A 19486-nucleotide genomic window follows, 5' to 3' on the forward strand; every position below is an offset into this window, starting at 1 on the left:
TGAGCCTTACAATTTGCAGCAGAAGCACAAAACTACACCAGTTTTCTGAGTACACCAGCCAAGTTCTTTCAACCCTTTCTCCATTTGGCATTCTTCATGTGTATAAGTCTTCTGAAAAGTTTTGATTCTCATTATTCTTTGGAAAGACATAGTCACTACCAGTTATCTTCACAGGCTCTCTAGCCATGAAAATGTCTATCATCTTGTTGTCAAAAAAAATCTGGCCAATTTGCTGGATCATCTCTTCAGTGGAAATAGTGTCGGAAGTATTGGCTATTTCATCAGCCTGTGTACACTTTGCACTAACGCCCTCTTCCTCAGCCATGGTACATTCGCTGGAGTCCATAAATACAGGGTAAATATGACAGCAACTTTTGGCTTCCATGTATGCAGTTAAATGTGGAAATCCAGAGGTTTTTTTTATCAGAAATACACTGCTCCTCCAAGGGTGTACTGTTGCAGTCCTTGGGTTAGACTCAGCACTGAAATCACTGTAATGGTGTGAACTTTTACACACTAATCATGCACAAAAAATGGCTGCAAACATTAAGGCTAGTGCATTCAGAAGTGATTTTTTTTAAATGGTGTAATAAGTAATAATTATTGCTGAAAAAACTCAAGTGCAAAAGATAATTTTAAAAGTGTGTAGTCCCATTCCCTCAGAAGAAAACTAATGTTCCTTTTTTATTTGTTTATGGGATGTAGGAGTTGCTGGCTAGACTAGCATTTGTTGCCCATCCCCAACTGCCCTTGAGAAAGTGGTAATGTGCTGCCTTCTTGAACACCCGCAGTGCTGTTAGGAAGGGAGTTCCAGGATTTTGACCCAGTGACAGTGAAGGAATAGCGATATAGTTCCAAGTCAGGATGGTGTGTGACTTGGAGGGGAACTTACAGGTGGTGGTGTTCCCATGCATCTGCTGGCCTTGTCCTTCTAGATGGTAAAGGTTGCATGTTTGGAAGGTACTGTTGAAGGAGATTTGGAGAGTTGCTGCAGTGCATCTTCTAGATGGTACATATTACTACTTTGCATCAGTAAACTTTAAAAATGAAATTTAAAAATTGTTATGTCTCTGGTTCCCCTAAGTTAGAAATAATCACACTTCAGGTTCAAAATGCTAGAGCTTCCAATGTATTTCTTGCTGCTCCCTATGTGGCTGGTGGGCTGATACATTGCTACAGGGCACGAGTGCAGTGCAGCAGCAAAATATGGCAGTACCCCAGACGTATATTCCCGTAACAATTAGTTCCTATTTCTTTACGAATAATATAACAATTCTGTTCTGTTTTTCTAATCTCTCTCTCTCTCCCTTCATTTCTTATACATAGCTCGATTTTTACTTTGCTTCCTGTAAATGATTCAAATGTTGCTTATATTTCCTGTTTCTCACTTCCTGCTTTAGTCAGTGTGTCTCAGTGAGATTGGTTGAAAAACTTCCCTGCGTTTGCAGTTGGCAGATGGCACAAATCCCATCTCACACTGGATCAGACAAGCTCCTGGAGAACAGCTAAAGCCGTTCCTTCGCCGCTGAGAGGAAATTCCAGGCCATCGTTATTGCTCTTTATGTTTTTAAAATATAGTCTCACCTCACTTTCCATCTCAACACCAACAACCCAGTGTGAATATGTCCTCCATTGGAAGCACTATTAAACATTGTTTGTGTAAAACGCGGGTTTCGTCACCTAATTTGGTTTCCTCTTATCTCAAACAGTGTGGGTTTTTTTGCGTTAATTATTATATAATATAATAGTCAGTATTTCTACACACATTACTTCATCCTACCACAAACCAAGATCCGGCCCGTGCAAACGCGTAGCTGCCCTGGTTACCATGGTTACAGCGCCACGCGACAATCGGGATTGAAGAAAGATCGCGATAAAACTGAAAGCCGCGCAAAGTCTCGCGAGATTTGAACGGGGGGGGGGGGGTGAGAGAAGAAAAATGGCGGTTTCATCAGAAGTATAGATCGAAGAGTTTTCGAACTGGACAGTGGCGCTGGCGATCGGCGGTGCTCTCTCTTTATATCTGCCCGTATTTTTTTAAGTCGTGTTTGGTATCATTTTTCTTTTCCCAGAGTTAGTTTACCCAGTGCCTCCTGCCTTCCCGCGGGCTCTCCTCGGTGCCGCCCCCACCCCTCCAGGCCGCTGTCTTATTCCTATGTTACCGCAGCCTCCGAGCCCCGCGTTTGACTCCTCTACATGTCGTTGTGTGGCTGTCGCGGCGCAACAGCAGCTGAAAGTGCTCTCGTTAACCTCCGAGTGTGTGCGAGGTCCGCGGCAGCTGTTCTGCCGCCGTCCCCTTTACTGTTTCCCTCGTCGTCATGACAGGAGAGAAGGCGGAAAGGATTTCCAACGGCCGCTCGGTGCGTAGGGATCATCGGCTGTTCAAAGAGGAGGCTGAGGCTGAGCAGGACGACGAAGCGGCTAGGACTAAAAATCGGGCTAAACTCTTTGCGAACCACAAACTGATCAAGAGCCCGGCTTTCACCACGGAGGCGTCCGCGACCAGAGGCGAGGATTTCCCAGTCCACGAGTGCGTCTTCAAAGGCGATATCCGTAGATTGTCGTCATCGATAAGGACCCACAACATAGCTCAAAAAGATCTCCACGGTGAGTTTGTTTAGCGCTATGCAACTTCTGGCAGTATGTTACCTCAAGTAACAATTGCAAATCAAAGTTGAATGCATACACACTCTTGCTTATTATGAAATGTATGTTTTTTAACTAATTAAGTTGGGCAATATATTTGATAGTGAAATGCATATGTTTCCAGTTTTTATCATTTATTATGCCCGGTTTTCAATTTTAAATTTTCAGATATAAAACTGACCAAATATAATATACACCACTGTTGGGGAAAAGTACAGAATCTATTTAATTACTTGGTCTCGAGATTTGCTCAAAGCGACTTTTTGGGAACTTTGGGGTAATAGCTATAGTTTTCAGACTCAGTGAAAATACTTTTTTCAGTCCGGTTTAGTTTTGAATAGATTGATCAATTAATTAATGGTGCGCTGTGGAAGTTAAGCCCGTTTGAGTTAATTAAAGTTTAAAGGAGAGAATTGTTCTAGTTTTGAACACATTTAGCAAGTTGTACAGACGATTCGTGCTACTTTTATGTGTATTTACAAAGAGCAATTGTAAGGACCTCCTAATTGACATTGCAGTGCAACCTGAAATATTTGTGATGCTTTGGCTGAGACCCGTTGAAACAGATTATGACTCTGGAAAACTTCACTCGGCTAAAATCATAGAATCTTGTTGATGTAGAATGATGCTGTGTCTGTGCTGGCTCTTTGAAAGATCTTTCCAATTAGTCCCAATCCACAAATGTTTCAATATGGGCATGCAGATTTTCATTTCAAGCATTTATCTAGTTTTGCTTTTGAAAGCTATTTTTGATGTTGCTCCCACCTTTTCAGGCTGTGCATTCTTGCTCATAACGTACTAAATATATTTTTTAAAAAGTCATCGCCCTGTTCCTTTTGCCAATTACCTTAAATCTGTGTCCTCTGGTTATTGATGCTTGAGCCATTGGAAGCAGTTTCTTATTTACTGTATTAAAACTGTTGATGATTTTGAACACCCCTATTAAATCTCCCCTATCCTTTTCTGTTTTAAGAACCGCAACCCCGTCTTCTCTAGTCTTTCCACATATCTGAAGTTTGTCATCCTAGTAAATCTCCTGTACACCCTCTAAGGCCTTGACTTTCTTCTAAAGGGTGGTGTCAGAACTATGCAATGTTACAAAGGCCCGGACTTTCGTCAGCGATGAACAAATAGCATCAGCATTTACACTTGCCCACAGACTTTCTCTGAGCTTGGATTGAAAATTGAGTTTATCAGAGAGTCAAAACACAGTTCCTTCTACAGGGGAGCTTGCACCTTTTGTGAGGAGGGAAAGCAACAGGGTATTTCCTTAATATAAAAACAGAAAATGTTGGAAATACTCAGTAGGTCATGGCAGCATTCGTGGAGAGAAACAATTAATGTTTCAGGTCTGTGACTTTTCATCAGAACTGGGAAAAATTAGAGATGCAAGGACCACCCATCCGTTGCTCAAAACCCATTGCATCTTCTCCCAGTTCTGATGAAAGGTCACAAAGCTAAAACATTGCCTTTGTTTTTCTCCAAAAATACTGCCATAACCTGCTGAGTTTCCAGCATTTTCTGTTTTAATTACAGATTTCCAACATCTGCAGTATATTGGTTAAGGAAACACCTCAATCAAAAAGCAATCAGATTGAAGAGTTCTTACACTTCTGGTCTGCGTGTTTCAGTAAGTGAGAACAAGTATTTCAATGCCAAATCATGTGCAATAAAGAGAGGAAAAGAAAGATGGGATTGAAAGAGAGAGAAATAAAGGTCAGAAAGACAAAAAACAATTTTTTTACATTTAAATTTTCAACAATATTTAAAATATGAAGGATTATGTCTCCAAACTTTAAAAAAATTAATTTTCAGTGCTATTGATGTTGTTTGGCAGTAATTAAGTCCTATGTGTCACTAAAAGTTCATTTACACTTGAATGGACAAGCCCAAACTTTTTCTGGCGTGTTTAGTGACATATAAGTACCCTAACTTCACAACCTTCCTTGTATTTCAATCCTGAGTCTCATGGTTAGGTACCCGTATATCAAAGCATATGGAGGAGCAAGGAAACTCTGATAGCAACATTACAATTTCCATATTTAGCGGCATATGTGTGAATGGTGTCCAATTTTCTCAATAACCATGATAGCCTCACTGTTATTTCTACTGTAAAATGTATTGTATTTACATAATTATATATTGTATACACAGAAACATGTCATGGGAGCTACTGTCTTGGGGCCTAATCATTGATTTATAAAAGTTTAACGTAATTTCCTTGATATTGTACTCTTGAGTCAATTCCATATGCTTTTAAACAGCCTTCTTAACTTGTTCTACCAGGCTCATACACCCCAAGTCTCTGTTCTGCACCCCCTTTAAATTTATACCAGTTATTTTACATTGTCTCTATTCACATTTTGGCAGAAAATATATGTCTCAAAGATTTTAGAAAGGTAATCAAGAAAATGGCGCTGCACAAAAAAAGTGCTGTGTAGTTAGAGTAAAATTACTGTCATTTTTTTTTTAGCAACCTTTTACAGAATTCTTAATCACTTAAATGTTCTTGACACTTTAAGACCTCCTGATTCTGTTTTTGTTACTAGATATAGGAAAATGGTGGAGGATTGGTTGCCCAGATAATGTAGTAGTGAAATATTTATAAATGTTAATTTCAGTAAACATTTATTCCCTCACTTCTTGGCCTCTTCCAAATAAGTAGGTACCCCTGTCTTTGCTGCTCCTTCCACATCTATCATTCCTCCTGCTTCTGCCTTATCTGTGCCCTCACCCTTCTTGCATCCTTCTTTCTGTCCACTGTTCTCTTTCTTGCCCTCTAATCTCTTCTGTACACCAGCCTTTCACTCCTTTCCTTCCACAACCGTGTTCTCCCACTTACTTCTCACATCTGCAAAGGTCGATGGCCTATATTCTTTACATCATATGAGCTGAAATGTAGAAATATGCCCAGCTGTCTAGTATGGATTTAAGGTTTCCTTCCTTTTTCCAAAAGATTTTGAAAGAAATTGCCTTGAATTCTTAAAGCTTTTATTTCAAGCAAGCAATGAAATTTTAGATGTACTTCCTGAAGAACAGAACCAATCTATGTGAATGCAAATAGAGGCAGCAGTAGGAATATCACCTGTTGTCACTCTTTTTGTTAGAACCATAGAAATGTTACAGCACAGAAGGAGGCCATTCGGCCCATCTTGTCCATGCCAGCCCGAGGACACCCAGGTGCCCTTTCTAATCCCATCTTCCTGCACCCGGCCCATAGCCCTGCAGCTTACAGCACTTAAGGTGCAGATCCAGGTACGAGTTTCTGCCTCTACCACCAACTTGGGCAGCAAATTCCAGACACCCACTACCCTCTGCGTAAAAAAGTTCTTCCTCAGGTCCCCCCTATACCTTCTGCCATTTATCTTGAATCTATGTCCACTGGTTCTAGAATTCTCCACCAAGGGAAACAATTTTATCCTGTCTATTCCCCTCATAATTTTGTACACCTCAATCAAGTCACCACTCAGCCTTCTTTGTTCTAAGGAAAATAACCCCAACCTATCCAATCTCTCCTCGTAGCTACACTTTTCTAACCCTGGCAACATTCTTGTAAACCTCCTCTGCACTCTCTCCAGAACTATTATGTCCTTCCTGTAATGTGACCAGAACTGCACACAATACTCCAGTTGTGGCCTCACCAGTGTTTTATACAATTCCAACATTATATCCTTACTTTTATATTCTATACCTCTGCCAATGAAGGAGAGCATTCCATATGCCTTCTTTACAACCTTGTCTAGTTGAACTGCTGCCTTCAGGGACCTGTGTACTTCTATGCTAAGATATCTCTCTTCATCTACCCCTTTTAGCATATTCCCATTTATTGTGTAATCCCTGTAACTGTTTGACCTCCCTAAATGTATGACCTCACACTTCTCTATGTTAAAATCCATCTGCCACTTTACCGCCCACTCCCCCAACCCATCTATATCGTTTTGGAGATTATGGCTATTCTCTACATTATCCACTACTCAGCCAATCTTTGTGTCATCTGCAAATTTCCCAATCATGCCCCCCACGTTCATGTCCAAATTGTTAATATATAACATAAACAGCAAGGGTCCCAACACCGAGCCCTGTGGCACACCACTTGAGACAACTTTCCATTCGCAAGGGCATCCATTGACCATTACCCTTTTTCTGTTACAAAGCCAACCTTTTATCCAGTTTGCCACATTACTCTGAATCCCATGGGCTTTTACATTCCTGACCAATCTGCCATGCGAGACCTTGTCAAATGCCTTGCTAAAATCCATGTACACAACATCCACTGCGCTACCTTAATCAACCCTTCTTGTCATTTCCTCAAAGAATTCAATCAAATTTGTGAGGCAAAACCTTCCTTTAACAAATCCATGCTGACCATCCCTGACTAGTCCATGCCTTTCCACATGACAGTTAATCCTATCTCTCAGGATTGATTCTACTAATTTGCTCACCACCGATGTAAGACTAACTGGCCTATAATTGTTTGGCATTTCCTTTGATCCCTTTTTAAACAATGGAACTACGTTTGCATTTCTCCAGTCCTCCGGTACCTCCTCTGTATCTAGTAAAGATTAGAAAATCATCCTCAGAGCATCTGCTATCTCCTCCCTGACTTCCTTCAGCAGCTTTGGAAACAATCCATCTGGCCCTGGTGACTTATCAACCTTCAAGGATTTCAACCCTTCGAGTACTTCCTCTCTTTATGACTATCCCATCCAATATCTCGCAGTATTCCTCCTGGACTACTATATCTACATCCTCCCTTTCCTTTGTAAACACGGAGACAAAATATTCATTCCAAACCTTTCCCACAGCCTCTGCACAAGTTTCCAACTTCATCTCTGATAGGTCCCACTTCTTCTTAACTAACCTTTTAGCATTAATGTATTGGTAAAACATCTTTGGGTTATCTTTAACTTTACTTGCTAATCTTTTTTCATGCCATCTCTTTGATTTCCTTATTTCCTTTTTTACTTCATCCCTGCACTTCCTATATTCGTGTAGGCTATCTGCAGTGCTTAGTTCTTTGTGCCTATCGTACGCTTTCTTTTTCTGTTTGACCTTCCCCTGTATTCCTCTAAACTACCAGGGAGGTCTAGATTTGGCAGTACCACTCTTATTTTTGTAGGGGACATGTCTACTTTGTACAATTAGGATCTTGCTTTTTAGTTTTCCAGTGTTTTATCCTCCAGCAGTGCTGTCCAGTCCACCTCAGCCAAGTCCCTTCTCATTTCTGCAAAATTTGCCTTCCCCCAGTTCAAGACTTTTACTCCTGCCTTATCTCTGTCCTTTTCCATGGTAATGCTAAATTTAACTGAATTATGATCACTGTCCCCGATATGGTCGCCAACTGTCGCTTCACCCACTTGCCCTTCTTTGATCCCCAAGACTAGTCTAGAATTGCATTTCCTCTTGTTGGGTTTGTCACTAATTGGTTGTAAATGTTTTCCTGGACACACTGCATGAATTTTTCTCCCTCAGTGCCCCTTATATTGTTTGAATCCCAGTTGATATTAGGATAGTTGAAGTCTCCTACTATTATTGCTCTCTTGTTCTTGCAAGCATAAATTTGTCTACATATTTGTTCTTCTATCTCCCTTTCACTTTTTCGGGGTCTGTAGTATACTCCCAGTAGTGTGACTGCCCCTTTTTTATTTCCAAGCTTAATCCATAACGCCTCGTTTGTTGACCCATTTAGTATATTATCCCTTCTCACAACTGGAATTGATTCTTTAACCATTAGTGCTACCCCTCCTCCTTTTTTAGCTCCTACTCGATTGTGTCTGAAGTCTCTATAACCAGGGATATTTAGCTGCCAGTTTTGTCCCTCCTTTAGCAAGGTCTCCATTATAGCAATGGCATCCTGCTGCCATGTGTCTACCTGTGCCCTTAACTCATCTACCTTGTTTGTAATACTCCTTGCATTGACGGGGTTAAACTGTTTATACTTCAAATTCCCTTGCTTGACACTTCTTAAACTTTGCTTCTCCTGTAATTCCATGTCTATCACAAAGTCCCCAGCTAATGTTCTACCATCATTTTTCTGATCTGAATCTGACCTATCTGATCCCACTCCTGGGATCCCATCCCCCTGCCGCACTAGTTTAAATACTCCCCAACAGAACTAGCAAAAGCCCCCACAAGGACACTGGTCCCAGCTCTATCTGAGTGCAGCTTGACTGGTTTGTGCAGGTCCGACCTTCCCCAGAACCAGTCCCAGTGCCTCAAGAATTTGAATTCCTCCCGGCTACACCATCTGTCCAGCCACGTGTTCATTTGGTCTATCCTCTTATTCCTGCTCTCGCTAGCACGTGGAACTGGGAGTAATCCTGAGATTACTACATTTGAGGTCCTGCATTTTAATTTATCTCCTTACTTCCTGTACTGAGCTTGCAGGTCCTCACCCCTTCGGTACCAATGACATAGGTAAACTGTGTGTATCACAACCACTGGCTGTTTACCTTCCCTCCCCAGAATGTCCTGCAGCCGCTCCGTGACATCCTGGACTCTGACACCAGGGAGGCAACATACCATCCATGATTCACGTTTGCGGCCACAGAAGCGTCTATCTGTGCCTCTAATTAGTGAATCCCCTATCACTATAGCCCTGCCACTTGTTTTCCTCCCGCCCCTCTGAGCAGCAGAGCCACCCACGGTGCCGTGAACTTGGCTGTTGCTGCTTTCCCCTGAGAGTCCATCCCTCCAACAATATCCAAAGCGGTATATCTGTTAGAGAGTGGGATGACCACAGGGGACTCCTGCATTACCTTCCTGAGTCTTTTACTGTTCCTGATGGTCACCCATTCCTTTCTGCCTGTGTAATCGTCACCTGCGGTGTGACCACCTTGCTAAACGTACTATCCACGACTTGCTCAGCATCGCGGATGCTCCACAATGAGTCCACCAGCAGCTCCAGCTCCGAAATCCGGTTAACTAGAAGCTGCATTTGGACACACCTTTCGCACACATGGTCACCAGGGACGCTGGAAGCGTTCCTCATTTCCCACATCCTGCAGGAGGAGCATATCACTGGTCTGAGTTCTCCTGCCATGACGTCCCTCTTGATTAAACTAGTTACTCCCTTAAAAAATGCACTAGCTCGGGGCCTTATTTATGTTAGCTAGGAACCTTGTTTCTTGACTAATTATACTTCTATACTTTTTTATCTCCCACCTCAGTATTAAGCAATGAATTACTTTAATAGATTGAAAAAAAAACTCACCAGGATTTACTCACCAATCAGCTTTTTTAAAAAACCCACTTTCAGAAGAGTGTCCCTCGCAGGTCTGGTGCACTCCTGAAGGTACTGCCTCTCCCTCTTTTTTTTGGTTTGAGGAGGAGGGAGGGATGGAAACACTACAATGTGGTGTTTGGGGCTATTCCGTTCTTTGACAGTGGGTCCTCCTCGATCCCCTTCTGAGTTGCGGTGACTGCGCTGACTTCTCCCAGAATGCTTCTGTCACATCTCACTGCTGTCCTCTGATGGTTAGAGGAAAAAAAACTCTTAAGCAATGATTGCTTATAGAAGATTTTTTTATAGTTGCACAGAACATCACCTGAACCATTTTTTAAGACTTAATGTTATGTTAAATATAAATTTTAAATATAAATATAGTAAAATTATTTTAACTACATAGCATTTTCCCTGTGCAGCACCATTTTCTTGATTACATTTCTAAAATTCCTTAAGACATACAATTTGGTGGAAAATATGAATAGAGACAATGTAAAATAAATGGTGAAATTTTAAAGGGGGTGCAGTATAGAGACCTGGGGTATATGAACCTGGTGGAACAAGTTGAGAAGGCAGTTTTGAAAGTATATGGAATTGAGTACAAAAGTGAGGAAATAAGTTTGGAACTGTAAAAACAAACTGTTGGAGGTCATTTTTGTTTATGGAAATTTTATATTTATCAAAAATTGTATTAGCCTGCCTGCTCATTAATAGTGGGTTTTGACCCATGGCATGATTGCAGATTGGGAAACTGCATACCTCCAGTCCCTGATTTTCTGTCAATTAATTTTTAACAAGTGGAGAATTTGCACAAGTGCTTGAAGGTAGGAACATAAAAATAAAAACTGCCTGATTATGATGAGAAGTGCTGATACGGTATATGATATGCAGAAACACAAGACTATGCATCACATTCTCTAACTGCCCCCAGACCTTCACCTTCCTACACAGTGCCCCTATGCCCCAGAATCCTTGGACCTGCCTTTGTTTAAGAGCCTGCCTCATCAGTGTTCCTGAAAACTTGATCCCATCTTGAAATACATTTAGACCTCATCCCAGTGCTGCTAAGCCCATGTTCCTGATGGGTTTTCTTTATTCATTCATGGGGTGTGGGTGTTGCTGACAAGGGCAGTATATATTGCCCACCCCTAATTGTCCTTGACAAAGTGGTGATGAACCGCTGCCTTGAACTGATGTAGTCTGTGTGGGGAGCGTGCTGTTAGGAAGGGAGTTCCAGCATTTTGACCTGGCCATAATGAAGAAATTACAATATGTTTCCAAGTCAGGATGGTTTGTGACTAGAGGTGATAGTGCTTCCATGTGCCAGCTGCCCTTGTTCTTCTAGATGGTAGAGATCGCAGGTTTGGGAGGCACTGTTGGTGAGTTGCTGCAATGCATCTTGGAGATGGTGTACACCACAGCCACAATGTGCTGCTAGTGGAGGCTGTGAATGTTTAAGGTGGTGGATAGGGTGTTGATCAAGCAGGCTGCTATGTCCTGGATGATGACAAGCTTCTTGAGTGTTGTTGCATCCATACAGATAATTGGAGAGTATTCATTACACTCTTGTAGACCTGGATGCTGCAAAGGGTTTGGGGAGTCAGGAGGTGATTCACAGCAGCAGAATATCCCAGCTTCTGACCTGCTCTAGTAGCTGCAACATTTGTAGGTGGCCCATTCAATTTTTTTTGGTCAATGGTGACCTGCCCAGGATGTTTGATTTGACGTTGGTAATTGAATGTCATGGGGAGATGGTTAGTCACTCTCCATTTGGAGGTAGTCATTGCATGGCAGTTGCATGGCATGAATGTTATTTGCCACTTATCAGTTGAAGCTTGAATGTTGTCCATGTCTTGTATGTGGACAAGGACTGCTTCATTATTTGAAGAGCTAACGAATGGACCTGAACACTTGAGTACCACTTTTTATAACACTCTAGTTCTTAAACCTCTGGTTCACCTCAATAACTACATGCAATAAATACCAATCTATTTATAAATGGAAATAGCAATTTTATGTTAACTACCATTATCGTTCATATACCTTGTCCTTCTTAATCACAATTTTTACTTTGCTTTCATATTTTTTATTTTCCATTTTCTTGTCTATTTATTGTATGCATTTTTAAATTGCTCTTGCTTCTCTTATCCATAGAACCCATAGCACACTTTGGCACACTTGCTGTGTTCATAGTCGGAATGTATTTAACCTGCACCTTATTTCAATAATTCCCACTGCTGGACAAACGCTTGATGTTTTCTCAGTCAGTAAGACTGGGCTAGATCACCATACATTTCATAAAAATTATCCCATTTTCAGTGCAGCACTTTTATTCCTTTTTTTAAAATCTATTTTGAATGTGAATCTACATGGGTAATAGTTGCTGTTTCTCAAGTCCTGCTCTGCTTCAGGTTGTCTGCTTTTCTTGACAAATTAGCCAGAATTAGAATTAATACTGCACCCTCTTTCTTGGATGTACAACACCCTGATTAAAGAAGCAGACTTGGTTACAACCTGGAAGCCTGTTCTTGATTTGACCACAGACATTTTTTCTTAGTTTTTCTTATCGTGGAATAGTTAAAATCTAATTGTGTTATAACTCTGTTAACACTTTAAATCTTAATTGTTTGGAATCCTAATCCCGAATTTATTTTGAGCTATCTTGCCCATACCACACCTAAAATACAGCAACTTGTTCCAGTATTAGAATTGATCCCTCTAATTTTTAGGCAGTTTTTGTCTGAGAACTATCAATTTGAAAACACTTCCTATAAAAATTTCATTCTAAATATATAGATTCCTCTTTTTATATTTTTAATCTTGCTACTATTACTACCGCTTGCATTTATTTATTTATTTTTGGGAAATAAAAGTGTCCCAAGGCACTTTGCCAGAAGTGAAAGCTTAGGAGAGTTGATTGAAGGCTGGGTTAAAAGTTATGCTTTTTCTTCAAAGGAAGAGAGAGGGAGCGGTGAGAAAAATTGCAGAGTGCAGAGACAGTTGAAAGTTCCAGCACCACCATTGGAGGAGAAGAACGGTGGAATATCCCACGGGCCAGAGCTGGAAAACAGAGAGAGTGCAAAACTGGAGGAGGTTAGAGAGAGGGTGAATCAAGGCCATGAATGAATTTGAAGATGAGGATTTTTAAACTATTAGTGGCCTGTGGGGTTGGGAATAATGGATGAATCAAACTTAATGCAGTTATTTGTATGCACTGCACTTTGGTTAATTTGAAGTTTATGAAACATGGATGAAGGAAAGGCAGAAAGAGAGCATTGAAGTAGTTGAGTCTGGAGGTAGCAAAAGCATGGGTAGAGCAGCTATTGTTGGAACAGTGTTGTGGAGGTTAAAAATAAGCTACCATGCTGTAGATGTAATGAGTTTTGAAGTCCATCTCCAGTTCAAAGAGGAGCCTCAAGGTTGCACAGTTTTGTTGAACCAGACTGAAAGATCAGGGAGAGAAATGAAATTCATGCTGAGAGTTTGTGGTGACCAGTGGAAACTATGGCTTCAACCTTGCCCATGTTAAACTGAAGAAAGTTGGGATACATCTAGGACTTTGTTTCCTCACCCAAGTCGTTTTGGTATTGAGGGAGAGAGCTGGGCACTGTTGGCGTACATGCAGATCCTGAGCCAATAAATGATGTCACTGAGGAGCAGCATGAAGTTGTGGAAAAGCAGTGGGCCAAGATAGATGCATAAACTCCTGAGGTGATGGAGGAGAGGGAGCAGATAAGCCATTGCGAGAAATGTTCTGGCAATATTCAGAAATGCAATGGAACCAAGCAATGACGACCCCATGGCACTAAGGAGGAGGAAGACATTAGCTCAGGGCTTGGGAGGATGATAAACAAGAAGTTTGAACGCAAAGAGCAAGGGACGGAACAGATTGTGCTTTTTCAATGAGTAGGGATAGAGCCAAGGTATGATATGGTGATTATTTTTTTTGTAAAACTGCTGCTGTGGAAATTTGGTCTGTTAAATGGCATGTTGCCATCAGTTAAATTAACAAAAGTGCCACCTTTTTCCAAAGGAGCATAAACAATAAATTTCAAATTATAATTGAATACAAAAGGAAGCTAATCAAATCAAAATGTTGATGCCATGCACTCCAGTCAATTTTGTGCCCACTGGTTGTAAAAGGGCTCAAGCATACCATTGGACACCACCTGCTCCCCCTCCATTGAAACTTGGGCTTAGATGGAGCCACGAGGAGAGACAGACAGATGGTGGACCCATTAGTCCCTTCAGCTGCACACTCTGTAAACCTGTTAATGGTACCTTTGCCAGGCTCGAGCTGTCTTGCAAGGAGGTCCTCTGAATTACTCGTCTGCACAAGCTGACCAGAAATCATGAACATGAGATTGAAATGTTTCATGTAAGAGAGACTAAAAATAAATTAGGAATGATTCAGACATAATTGAGTGTTTTGGTTTAGTAAATTTTACTGATGCAAGGAGTATAAATAACACTGTTGATTGAAATTGAATACATCTCAGTTTCTACTTTTTTTTTTAGGAAACACACCGTTACACCTCGCTGTGATGCTGGGACACAAAGGTGAGTACTTTTTTCTGACATCTCTAAAAGTTGCATTTAGTAATGTATTCTGATTATTCATCTCTGCTAATTCATTGTAGAACATTTATCTGAACACTGGATTTCTACAAACCTAAAATACTGCTTAATGTATCATTGTCAAATTGATCACTCAAAACATTGCATACCAAGAGAATTTTTAAATCAAAAAATTGCTGTTAGACTAAGATCAACTTAATTTTTTACTCCTAACGGAATTAAACTTTTGAGGTGAGTTATACAGAAGTAAAATGGCTGTGTTTTGACTCTTGTGGAATGTGATTGTTTGGTCTGATTTCTCTCCACATTGTAATCAATCAGAAATGAAATTGGATGCTACGTACAACACTGCCTCACCTAGGGTTTAGTCTTGAGTTATGCATAGTATATATACAGTGTACATTATTACAACTCAGCCAGCTTACATGGGTAATGTTTTTGAGGGCCTTACTTTCAACTAAAACAGTTCCGCTTGGCAATGCGTAACATGGCTCTCCAAAAGAATCCACAAGGTAATGAGAGAAGTGGTGCCCACATCAGCTGTTTACTTAGCCTGTCTCTCTTTCTGTGTTTAACCCACTCCCCCATATTCCAGGAGAGGTAGCAGTGACGTCAGTTGGGCCGACGGTCTCAATGATGCTCAGGGGCCGGGGAAGGACAGGGAAGAGCCATGTGGTTGGAAAATATCACATTGACAGCTCCCAGCCCTTGACCTTGGTGCAGGAGGGATTGCCTTGAGTTGGCATTTGTAATGGTCTGATTGGCAGGACCTGAGCCTCCCCTCCCCACTCCAGGAAGACTAAGGGTGATGACTCAGGACACAAGACCCAGTTGTTCATTTATTTAAAGTTCACTCTGGAATTTGGTCTTTGAACCCTGTTTCCATATGCACTATTTATTACTCTTCTCTGATCTGTCAGTTTCTCCCCCCACCCCCCACCAAAATTCAAAATAGATTTACATTCTTCCTGCCTTAATTGACAAGGAGAACTGGAGGAAATATGGTAAGTGTAATTTTTCTGATAAATTAAGATTTTTGATGCAATTGCAGCGATGATACTTTGCATTTGAAATTTTTGGGCTTTGATCCCTGAAAAGGTGGGGTTGATATTTACATGAGGTATATGGAAAAATTATTTTTTTTATGCCAAAATCATGGGTTGACTTTTGCACTAGTAAATTTGTATACATTCTGCCCAGAGACAGTGAGGCAAGAGATGTTTGGTTTCTCTAAATTGAGTCTTTTTCTTACTCATTGCAGCTAAATAAATAGAACCGTTAGGTAAATAAACCTTTGCAAATAGTGGTCATTTCTGAATTTTTAGAAGTGGAAGAAAAGTCAATGCTATCCCCTTTGTCTGTGTTATCTAGCCATTCTGAGGTAAACAAACATGTGAAAAAGGCTTTCCTGTGATAGTATACCTCAAAAATAGCTTTTAATATTGATTTGCTTGCTTTGAAATTGCTTATTTGTATTCCAAAAGTGGTACTATAGACGATATTGTGAATATCTAGTTCATGGTTTATATTTTTTTAGTTTTAGGCATTAAAGTAGAAAATGAGATAAATGTAACTAAAGCAGCTTGGAGTTTGTTACACTTAAGGTTGGGACCATGTTGCTTTAAGAGGTTAACAGCTAGAAAGATCAGGTCATAAAACAGCAGGTGGGCTTACTTAACTGGAGATGTGATGTCTGCACTGCATTGCAACACTAGTTTGGTTGTTAACTCACATTGGCTTTGTTAATTCTGAATGGTAGAGTATAAGATAGATATTGCAGATTTTATTTTCCTGACTTTGTATAGTAAAGTTTGTCTGTTTAGAATCATGGAATCTTGTGGCTTTATTCTCTTAGACAAAGTTTGAAACCCCAGGTACTACTTTAAACAATATGTTACTGGTTCTGCAACCGGATTGTAACAACTGTTATAGTGCTACAGTGAGTACCATAGCTGTATTGCACTTAATGCTATAGCTCAAGCAAAGGCCAAGTTGTTATTCTGAAAATCAAACTGATGTATGCTGAGAGATTATACGCACTAAATTTTGTAATCCAGTCCCAATTTTATGAAGTTACAGAATAGAATTCCTAGCTTCTTTCTGTGCTGCATGACTCATTTGGCCCATTTTGCCTCTGCTGGCTCTTTGAAAGAGCTTTCTAATCATACTCATTCCCTGTCCTTCCCCACGGCTCTGAATTCTTTTTTCACTTCAAATTTATCCAGTTCTCTTTTGAATGTTATTATTGAGTCTGTTTCATCACCCTTTCAGATACTAAGTTCTAAATGATAATTCACTGTGTAATATTTTTTCCTCCTCTCACCTCCAATTACCTTAACTCCATCTTCTGACCAGTAATCCTTCTGCCACTGGAAACAGTTTCTCATTCACTCCATCAAAACACTTCATGATTTTGAACACCTCTATAAAAGCTTTTGTCATAAGGGGAACAATCCCACTTTCTCTAGTCTCTCTATGTAACTGGAATCCCTCCCTCGTACCATTCTATTTAATCTCCTCAGGACGCCCTGTAAGGTCTTGACAGTAACTGGGACATAACCAATGTTTTACAAAAGTTTATCATAACATCCTTGCTTTGGTACTCTAAGCACCTGTTTATAAAGTGAAGGATAGGCATGCTTTTTTAAGCAGCCTTCTCAACTTGTCCTCCCACCGTCAAAGACTTGTAAACATATACCCTCAGGACTTGCTGTTCCTGCATCCCCTTTGAATATTGTACAATTTAGTTTATATTGCTTCTTCTCACTCTTTCTGTAAAAACTGATAACTTTAAGCTTGTCTGCATTAAAATTTGATCTACCTTATGTCTGTCCATTTTATCAGTCTGTCTGTTTTCCTGAAGCCTGATATTCTCTCTCCTCACAACATTTCCAAGTTTGTGTTATCTGCGACCTTTGAAATTATGGCAATTTTGCCCAAGTCCAGCTCTTTAATATATATCAAAAAGAGCAGTGGTCCCAACACAGACCACTGGGTTCACCACTGTATGCTTTCCTCCAGGGTGAAAAACAGCTGCTCAGTACTAGCCACTGCTTTCCATCCTTGAGCCAATTTCGTACCTATTATGTACTACTCAGTCAAACGATTTTTGAAAGTCCGTGTATACAACATCACCTGCACTTCTGTTATCAGCTCTCCATTATTTCATCAAATAACTCAATCAAGTTAGTCAAACACAATTTGCCTTTAATAAATCTTTGGCTTTTATTTTATATAACACATTTTTCTAATTAATTTTGTCCCAGATTAGTATCTGTAAACACTTCCCTACCACTGATGATAGACTAATTGGCCTGTAGTTACTGAGTTTATCCTTTTTTGAATAGGGGTGTAACATTTGCAACCCTCCAGTCTTCTGGCACCACAATTGTAAGATTTTGGCCAAAGCCACCCTAAGATGGATTTGGGTGAGGTGACTGTTCTGCTTTGAGTGCTGCTAATCTTTCAAGTCCCTTTTTATCTGTTTTTATACTAAGTCATATATTCTGCTTTCATTTTAATATAATACTTTGACAAAGCACTTTGAAAAGTAATGGTTTGTTGTGAGTTGGGAGTTTCTCTATTGTACAGGTCTAGATTTTGGGAGATGCAAAACTGAGGCGCTACAGCCTTTCCCATGATGGAGGATGTGAATAAAGTATATGTAGGCAATTTACATTATGAATATGAACATAGAAATTTATAATAGTAAAAGCAGACAGGAAATGCATACAGATGTAAATATTTCTAATGTACTATACAGATACATTATGCACAATGATTCCGTTCATTGCCCTTTGGGCATCACATTTCTGTATGCAGATTTCTTGCAACTGGTTCAATTTTTGCATTTCTAAATGATAGTAGATGTAAATGAAAGTTAAGGAATGCATTAAGAGTAGCAAATGGCAAAGAAAACTATAAATAGTGCAGCTTAGAGAATCAAAAACGGGCAATTGGCAGCAGAAAACAAAATAGTGGCAAACATTTCTCAATGTTAAAAAAAATTCCCTTTGGCTGCCTCCTTGGTTTCTGTTCAATTATTATATTGTAAACCTGATTTCAAATAGTAAAACTTTACAAGAAAGTGATGAAACTTACTAATGCCCTGTTTTTCTCAAACGCCTCTGCTTATTTGATTAACCTGAGATTTTGAGTTTGTATATGTTGTCAGACTCGTAATTGTTCACTGAAGAGAATTGAGCTAACAAGCTGCAAGTCGCAGCATGCACATGATTCCAGCATTTTCTAGAAAATTTTAATGATTATCTGCAAAATTGGCCTTTCACAGCATGTTCCTGGACATGCTGTTTGTAAAGCATGTCCTTTGGTGGAAAGTAAGTCGGAATGAACATTTATTCTCCTCTTCCCCCAATGAAGCCATTTTAGGAACAGTGGAAGTAATCTGACTTGTGAAGATCAAGCAATTTATGAACTCTTCAGCTTTGTTTGCGATATTCCCGAGAGATGTGGTTTTACTATAAATATAAGTACTGTGTACATATTATACAGCAAACATCACAAATGTATGAAAAATTCAGCAATGTCATATTAAAGTGTTTATATTTAATCTATTTTAAATAGTTACAGCAGCTACCTTTTTTATTTCTATACCCCTTTTTTTATTTCTATACCCCTTTTTTTCACCACATTTCTATATTTCTTTAGTTTTGATGAAGAGTCATTCGGACTCGAAACGTTAACTGTGTTCCTCTCCGCAGATGCTGTCAGACCTGCTGAGTTTTTCCAGCTGTTTTTGTTTCAGATTTCCAGCATCCGCAGTATTTTGCTTTTTACCTTTTTATTTAATTTGTTTATACTGAAAGTGCAAACAGTGAACGTTCTTATTAACGGTTGTAAATTCTAAAAGGAATGTATTGTTACTCAGATACGAACATACATTCAAACATACGAATCAGGAGCAGGAGTAGGCTACTCGACCCCTCAAGCCTGCTCTTCCATCCAATAAGATCATGGTTGATTTGAGTGTAACCTGAACCCCACATTCCTGCTTACCCGTGATAACCTTTCACTATG

The 19486-nt window shown here is 40.0% G+C and overlaps 1 protein-coding gene across 1 annotated transcript in view; it reads left to right on the forward strand.

Annotated features, from left to right (window-relative positions):
* The first annotated feature begins 1898 nt into the window (after positions 1-1898).
* Positions 1899-19486, forward strand: part of ankrd13c (ankyrin repeat domain 13C) — a 99212-nt gene continuing 81624 nt past the window's right edge. Inside the window, exons 1-2 of the mRNA XM_078561256.1 lie at positions 1899-2607; positions 14390-14431. Coding sequence (XP_078417382.1) covers positions 2319-2607; positions 14390-14431 — 331 coding nt within the window. The 5' untranslated portion in view covers positions 1899-2318. The remainder of the gene's footprint in view (positions 2608-14389; positions 14432-19486) is intronic.

Source organism: Cetorhinus maximus, chromosome 17, assembly GCF_964194155.1.
Source record: "Cetorhinus maximus chromosome 17, sCetMax3.hap1.1, whole genome shotgun sequence".
NCBI lineage: Eukaryota > Metazoa > Chordata > Chondrichthyes > Lamniformes > Cetorhinidae > Cetorhinus > Cetorhinus maximus.